General features: G+C 52.1%; 1 protein-coding gene across 1 annotated transcript in view; it reads left to right on the top strand.

Annotated features, from left to right (window-relative positions):
• The window catches only part of LOC116527888 (SCO-spondin), a 58420-nt gene extending 54892 nt beyond the window's left edge, over positions 1 to 3528 (top strand). Inside the window, exons 100-103 of the mRNA XM_032245090.1 lie at positions 169 to 229; positions 697 to 827; positions 2278 to 2428; positions 3362 to 3528. Of these exons, the coding sequence (XP_032100981.1) occupies positions 169 to 229; positions 697 to 827; positions 2278 to 2428; positions 3362 to 3384 (366 nt within the window). The 3' untranslated portion in view covers positions 3385 to 3528. The remainder of the gene's footprint in view (positions 1 to 168; positions 230 to 696; positions 828 to 2277; positions 2429 to 3361) is intronic.
• The last annotated feature ends 4382 nt before the right edge of the window (positions 3529 to 7910 follow it).

Genomic DNA, 7910 nt, shown 5'->3' with positions numbered 1-7910 from the left:
CCCCTCACCTGTGCTCAGGTATCCCCGCATCCCTGCTACTCTCCGGGTTGGTTCCCCCTCACCCGTGCTCAGGTATCCCCTGCAGCCCTGCTACCCTCCCTGGTGTCCCTGGGCACGGTGGACTGGGGCCAGGTATCAGGACTGCATTGGGGCTCTCTCCCTCTGCAGGGTGAGGAGATGGTGCTGGAGCCAGGGAGCTGCTGTCCCTCTTGCCACCGGGTGACTCTGGGTATGGAGGGACCCTGGGCACATTGTGGGGTGCCTCTCCCTGGTCTAGACATTTCTCTCCAGCCCCACCCCACACACGGCCTTTTCAGCCTGGCAGGTGCCTGCCTCCCTCAAGCCAACCCACCAAGGGGATTTGGGGAATGAAGACCCCAGCACATATCATAGCACCTGACCACCCTGCCTGGATGTCCCTCAGACCTAGGCCCTGCCCCACCCCCACAGTCCCCTCAGTCACCTCCTCCTGTGCCCCCCCAGTCCCCTCAGTCACCTCCTCCTCCTGTGCCCCCACAGTCCCCTCAGTCACCTCCTCCTCCTGTGTCCCCCCAGTCCCCTCAGTCACCTCCTCCTCCTGTGCCCCCCACAGTCCCCTCAGTCACCTCCTCCTCCTGTGCCCCCACAGTCCCCTCAGTCCCCTCGTCCTCCAGTGCCCTGCCCCCACCTCCTGCCACTCAATGCCCCTCCCCACAGAGGAGCAGATGCCCTCCTGCCAGCTCCTCACGGAGCTTCGAAACCTCACCAAGGGGCTCTGCTACCTGGACCAGGTAGAAGTGAACTACTGCAGTGGGCACTGCCCATCCAGCACCCACGTCATGCCAGAGGTGAGCCAGGGGCCTGCCATCCAGGCCAGGGGAGTCAGTGTGGCCAGTGGCCGCTGAGGGCCGGCCCTGAGCCTGGGACCTGGGCAGAGCCAGAGGCCAAGAAGCATGAGGTGTTTTTCACGAAGGTAACAGCAGAGTCAGGGAGTCAGATGGTCAGCGCTTTGCCCCAGGCAGTGGCGTGTACCTTCGGGTGGCCCACAGGTCTCTCTGGGTGCCCAACTCCTCCCACGGAGGTCTTTTTGGCCCCATACCACTCCCACTGTGCCCCTCAAGGCAATGAGCCAGGGGCCCAGAAAAGAAAGGAATGGAGGAGCTAAGCTAGCCTCTGAAATCAGAACCCATCACACAGTGCATGAGAGCTCGGCGGGAATACACTCTACAGGTAGGATCACCACACACATTTCCCGAAAGGTGTCCGAGCCAGGCTGGCTCTGAGTCTCGGGCAGGTAGCTCTGCTCTGCATTTGCCCTCTGTGGACTCAGAAGCCCTGATCCTTCTTAGGATATTCTGAGGGGCTCCTGCCCACCCTGACTCCCCTTAGCCTGAGCCTGGCGTGCTGTGACTTGAGCTGCCTTCTGCCCGGGTCCCCTCTCCAGCTCCACTCCCAGCACTCCCACCGCCCCCTGGACCCACCTCGGCCCACTTGGTTTACCTCATCCTGGAAGACAAGGGTGCTTTCCTCCCTGGTCCCCAAAGACACTGCCCCGCAACGCTGGGCCGCTCTACGGCCCCCAGGCGCCCGCCGCTGCACCCGTTGGAAATACTTTCCCAAATCACTTTTGGGGTTTTGTTTTGTTTTTACAGTTTTGGAATTTGTAAAACATAGAGTGAGAAAAGAGAGAAAGTAATTAAGAGATGCTTTTTTTCTGAGGAAAGAAATTGATAGTGGGGTAGAAATTGGAGGGATTTTTTTTTTGCTGAATAACTGCTTGTAGTTTTTGGACTTGGCATTGTATGGATGTATTACCCATTTCAAAGTAAAATTATAAATATACATAAAATTAAATGATATTCTCAGAGGATGCTGATGGAGGTGCTTTAACCGCAGCACACAGGGACCTGCGTTGGAGTGAGAACTCACTTTGCATTTGGGCTCAGAACTGTGCAGTTAGAACGGACTTACTTGCAGTTTCATGTATTCTAAGTCTGCCTCTCCAACTAGACTCTAAGCTCCTTGAGGCAGAAGTATGTCTTTCCCCCTGCAGCCAGGGGGCACCGATGGGAACAATAGAAGTATTCATTTAACCTGCAGATTGTTGGACATTCAGACATGTGGGCGTGAAGGAGGTGGGCTTCTTGCAGAAGGGGCCTGGCAGTAGCCCAGCCACTCTGCTTGGTGAAGAGGGTGGGACCTGTGCCTCCCGCCACTCCACCCCACCTAGGATGGGAAAGACCAAGGGAAGGGAGGCAACTCCATTTGGCCCCAGTTCAGCCACTTCCTCTCACCCAGGAGCCATACCTGCAGAGCCAGTGTGACTGCTGCAGCTACCGCCTAGACCCGGAGAGTCCCGTGCTAATCTTGAGCCTGCGCTGTCCGGGTGGCCACGAGGAGCCCGTGGTGCTGCCAGTCATCCACAGCTGCCAGTGCAGCTCCTGCCAGGGTACGTCTGGGTGGGGCTCCGGGCAGGGAGGGGACGAGGCAGGAGCCTGGGCAAAGGACCCAGTGTTGTACACGACCCAGGAACACACGCGCGGCTCCTCACTCCACCCGTCTTCCTTGAGTCCTTCCAGTCTGTTTTTTCCCTTCTCAATATTCCTGTTCATTTTGTTTTCTATCGTGTGTGAGCATGGGTGTCTGGAGTAACTGTGCCTAGTTCGAACCCCAGCTCACCTGTTTCCTTGCTCCGCCTCCCTGACCTCATCTTTTTTTTTTTTTTTCTTTGAATGGGGTCTCACTCTGTCACCCAGGCTGGAATGCAGTGGCGTGATCTTGGCTTACTGCAGCCTGGAACTCCGGGGCTCAAGTGATCCTTCTGCCTCAGCCTCCCAAGTAGCTGGGACCACAGGTGTGAGCCACCGTGCCCAGCTAATTTCTCCCTTTCTTTCTGTCTCTCTCTCTCTCTCTCTCTCTCTCTCTCCCCTTCTCTCTCTCTCTCTTCTCTCTCTTTCTCTCTGTTTTTTTTGTAGACAGGGTTTCACCATGTTGCCCAGGCTGATCTTGAACTCCTGGGCTCAAGTGATCCATCTGCCTCGGCCTCCCAAACTGCTGGGGTTTCAGGCAGGAGCCGCTGCACCCAGCCCCTGACCTCAACTTCTGAGCGGGGCTGTCATCGCTGTGTAGGCTTGTTGGGTGGACTTGTTGAGAGCACGCGTGTGAGGTGGCTAGCAGGTGCCTGGTTTTGTTAAGTACCTGCCATACGATAACCTGAGGTCCCACCATGTGGCAGGTGAGGGAGAAACAGAGGTGGAAGGCACCGATGCCACCTGGGTGGAACACAGTAGGAGGCCTGGCGTTGGCTCTGGGCTTCCTCCTGGCACCAGCCTGATTTCTCTCCCTGTCTTACTAACCCATCTCCCCCTCATGTGTCCTCTAGGAGGTGACTTCTCAAAGCGCTAACAGGCTACGCTGGGTGAGTCCATGGCCGTCACTCTTATGACTATGGGACTCAGCAGCACTGAACACTCTCCTACCTGCCCCCAGCTGGGGGTCCATGACCTGACATTATTAGCATCTTCCAAATAAAGTGACATTGGCAACAAGTCCTTGTGTAGCGTCTCCATCCTGGAGCCCAGAGGGAAGAGGGAGGGTGGGCCTGAGCCCTGGCCTGGACCCAAGCAAGGACTTTGTCTTCTGGAGACCTCTGTGCATCTGCTATGATGGACTCACCACGGCATTCCCCGTGACTGGTGAACCTGGACAAGTTATTCCCGTATCTGAGCCTCGGTTCCATTGTTAGCAGGACAGGGCTGAATGGAGCCTGAAGACCTCCCGTATTAGACGTCTCTCGTGTCCCAGGTCATATTCCTCCACCCAGTGTGATTTCAGCTACAGCGGTGGCAGACAGTCCCCTCTATGTGGGCTGATATCTGCTTCTCCCTCTCCTGTTTACAACCTCCTTTTTCACACTACTCTGCTCACCTCCCAACTGCTTTCCTTGTTTTATTCACCCCAAAGTCCTGTCCTACCCTGTGAAGCCACAGACAGCAGCTAGCTAGAAGGCACACTATTGAGATAAGTATTGGGGACAAAAATCAAAAGAGGCCCACTGAGCTGCAAGAGATTAGCTCATCTTGTTCTGTGTCCCCATGGTCTCCATTCCTCTTCAGGAGACCGAGCCTCCCCGTTCATCCCTCAGTACCACTGCCTCTCATGCCATCCTCCTTGTAAGTCCCACAGTCTCCCGTGGTCCCCCACACCTCCTCTCCCTCCCAGATACCCACTGGGGCCCCTGAGACTCCACTTCTGTCTTCCATAGACTTTGCTCCATTGCCCCCATCTCCAGAGATTTCTTTGACCATCATGTCATGACTGACACTAGGTCGCCCATCCCTTGAAGCCTTCACTTCACTGGAAGCTGGGACTTCTCCTACATCCCACCTCTGGGCTAGGAAAAGAGATACATGTCTTCTATGATGTTCATGTTTAACGTTTCTGCTGGGCCAGCTCTCCCTGTTCCTCCTGCAAAGAGCCCTCTTCCCGGGTTGCCTGAGCCTCTCTGTAGGTACACAACCCGCCTTGACTCCCAAATGCCACCCTGGTTGCTCCCCATCATCCACAGAAGAAATTAACTCATGGCCAAGTGTTCCTTTCCACCCATTTTCTGTGTCCATGTGGATACTTCTCTCAAAATTCTGGCCTCACATTCTTTGCCTGCTCACCTACAATGACCTTCTTCACTCTGTCTTGGGAATCCACTCCCACGGCTATGCTATTTTCAAAATCTTGCAAATATTTACTTACCAATCATGACTTCCCAACCCTCCAGCTGACTTGCCCTAGTACTCCTCTGCTATAATTTATGGCTGCTTTGGGGATTTCAATTTCACTGATCGCATCACTTTCTCACTTTTTCATTAGTCTCCTATCTTCCTTCGTGATGCAGCTTAGATTCATGATCTATATAGTAATTCTTAACACAAGCTGCACATTAGAAGCACATGAGGAGCTCTTAAAAAATATCAAAGCCAGCTGGGCACGGTGGCTCACGCCAGTAATCCCAGCACTTTGGGAGGCTGAGGCAGGTGGATACTTGAGCCCGGAAGTTTGAGGCCAACTGGGGTAACACAGTGAGATCCATCTCTACAAAAAGTAAAAAAACAGCTAGCCAGGCATGGTGGCGCACTCCTGTAGTCCTAGCTACTCGGAAGGCTGAGGTGGGAGGATCTCTTAAGTCCAGGAGGTCAAGACTGCAGTGAGCCAAGATCACACCACTGAACTCCAGTCTGGGTGAGAGTGAAATCCTGCTCTAAAAAAAATTAAAAATAAAATTTAAAAATCAGTGCCCATGCCCCATCCTAGGCCTATTAAATCGGGATGTTTGAAAGGTCCATGGGTGACTCCAACGTGCAGCTGGAATTGAGAATCACTTTCCTACCATTATTACTCTAGTGCAAGTACTGTTCACTCCCTAGCTTTTCTGTGCCTCATTCATACCCACCTGGCAATACTCCAAGCCAGGATGAACCCAAGTATCTGCCCAACTTTCTGCTTCTAAACAGAATTTCCCAGCTGGGCTTTTTTAAACTTTCAATTTGTGATCATAAACTTCAATTTGGCCTTTAATTGAAGGTTTGAGGTAAGCTCTATTTCCCATTCCCCAGGAGGACTTGGTATATGACTTGGTATACCTTCTCTTCTCTCATTTCATTTTCGTGAGATGATCTTGTCTCAAAGAGACATCATCAGATGGAAATTCCCTCAGTACATCTACAAACAAACCTACTTCTACTCCATCTCCTTCTTTCCTCCTGGCATAATCAAGTGTTCCTCTCCTGGCCAGACACGGTAGTTCATGCCTGTAATCCCAGCACTTTGGGAGGCCAAGGCTGGTGAATCACTTGAGGCCAGGAGTTTGAGACCAGCCTGGCCAACATAGTGAAACCTCGTCTCTACTAAAAATACAAAAATTAGCTGGGTGTGGTGGTGCATGCCTGTAGTCCCTGCTACTCAGGAGGCTGAGGCAGGGGAATTGTTCGAACCTGGAAGGTGGAGGTTGCAGTGAGCCAAGATCAAGCCACTGCACTCAGCCTAGGTGACAGAGTGAGACTCTGTCTCAAAAAATAAAAAAGTGTTCTATCCCCCCACAGGGCCCTTGATACTCTGTTCCTAGACCCTCCTGCTTTCTCAAGGACTTGGGTCTGTGAACTATCCCCTCTTGGATCATCAGTTTCCTTCCTATAAACACAGAAACAAGATCTTGTGTCTCATATCTTAGGCCTGCTGCTTTCACTCCCCATTTCCTGCTAGATACTGCTCCATTTTTCTGGGGGAAAATGGAAAACCTTTTATGGAAAACCGTGTCAAAAGAAATGATTTACCCTAGCTGTTCTCCAGTTTTTTAACCCCCAAAAGAGAATCTGTTATAAAGACAGGGATAAGTCATGGGCAGAAATGTAGCTCTCCAACGTAGTGATACAGCTGAGGTGGCGAGTGGCAGGTCACTTGGAATCCACACAGTCCTCACTCTCTACCTTCTCCTCCACATTTCTTATGTCTCATTCTTTTTCAGTAATGGAGACTCCCCTACATTCCTCGAACAAAGTTTAGGTCTCTTCAACCTTAGCCAGGAGAGCAGAATCGGGTAATGGAAAATGGTTACTTGAAGCCTGTGTAACATGGCCAAACCCCATCTCTACTAAAAATACAAAAAAATCAGTTGGTCTTTGTCTTAATCTGTATGCACTGCTATACCAAAATCCCTGGAACTAGGTAATTTATAAATTGTGGATACTTGTTTCTTATGGTTCTGGAGGCTGGAAAATCTAAGATCAAAGCGCCAGCAGTGTCTGTGTCTGGCGAGGGCCTGGTCTCTGCTTTCAGGAGGGTACCTGGTTGCTGTGTCCTCACATGGCAGAAGGCAGAGAGAGGGACAGAAGGGCAAAGGGCGTATCTCGTTCCCCCAGCACCCATATGGTCACTATTACATTCATGAGGGCACATCCCTTCCCTGGCCACCTAAATTTTTTTTTTTTTTTTTTTTTGAGGCATGCCTCGCTCTGTCACCCAGGCTGGAGTGCTGAGCACCATCCTGGCTCACTCCAGCCTTGACTAACCAGGCTCAAGTGATCCTCCCACCTCACAAAATTATTTTATTTTTATAGAGGCAGGATCTCTCACTATGTTGCACAGGCTGGTCTCAAACTTCTGAGCTTAAGTGATCCTCGTGTTTCAGCCTCCCAAAGAGATAGGATTAGAGGTGTGAGACACCACACTAGGCCAAAACATCTTATAAGGACACTAATCCCATCATGAGGGCCTTACCCTCACACTTCATCTAAACCTCTCAAAGGCCCCATCTCCTGGGAGGGGAACACCAGTCAGTCCATTGCGTCTCCTTTACCTGGCGGACCCCTACCTCTTGCTCTAATTCTGCTGAGGCATCACTTCCTCAGGAAATCCTTGATTAAGCACATCATATCCCCCACCGCTTCACTCTAAGGTGACAACGCGGGCTTGAATTCATATTTCGTGCTTACCTCTTTCACGGCACTTGTCTGTTTTTTAATTATCTGTTTCTGGTCTGTTTCCCTAATGGACTGTGAGTTCCTTGACGGCATGGGCTTTGTCTTATTCAACGGTGTACTCCTAAGCCCTAGAACACGGCTTGACCCATGGTAGGCAATTAACGATACTTTTTGAGTGACTAGAACAAAAAGTATTGACCTCCTTAATAAAAGAAAACCTAGAACCTTCAAGGTTGACATTGGCCTTCGCGTAGCCCAATCAGGGCGCTTTGCCCTTGCTGCAGAGGCCCAGAGGACGCCACGCGGCTGTTGCCTAGTAACCATCACCGGAGGGAGGCAGCCAGGGTCGCAAGCGCGCGCCGGCGTCCAATCAGGACCTGCATTCCGGTAGCCAATAGCAGCTTCGGGAGCCGCTCACCTAGAGCTGACTACACTTCCCGTCACGCCCCGCTGCCTGGG

Source organism: Sapajus apella, unplaced genomic scaffold, assembly GCF_009761245.1.
Source record: "Sapajus apella isolate SASKATOON/1434 unplaced genomic scaffold, GSC_monkey_1.0 scaffold56, whole genome shotgun sequence".
In the NCBI taxonomy this organism is placed as follows: domain Eukaryota; kingdom Metazoa; phylum Chordata; class Mammalia; order Primates; family Cebidae; genus Sapajus; species Sapajus apella.
The sequence above is the reverse complement of the archived record's forward strand: the minus strand, read 5'-3'. Positions and strand labels throughout refer to the sequence as shown.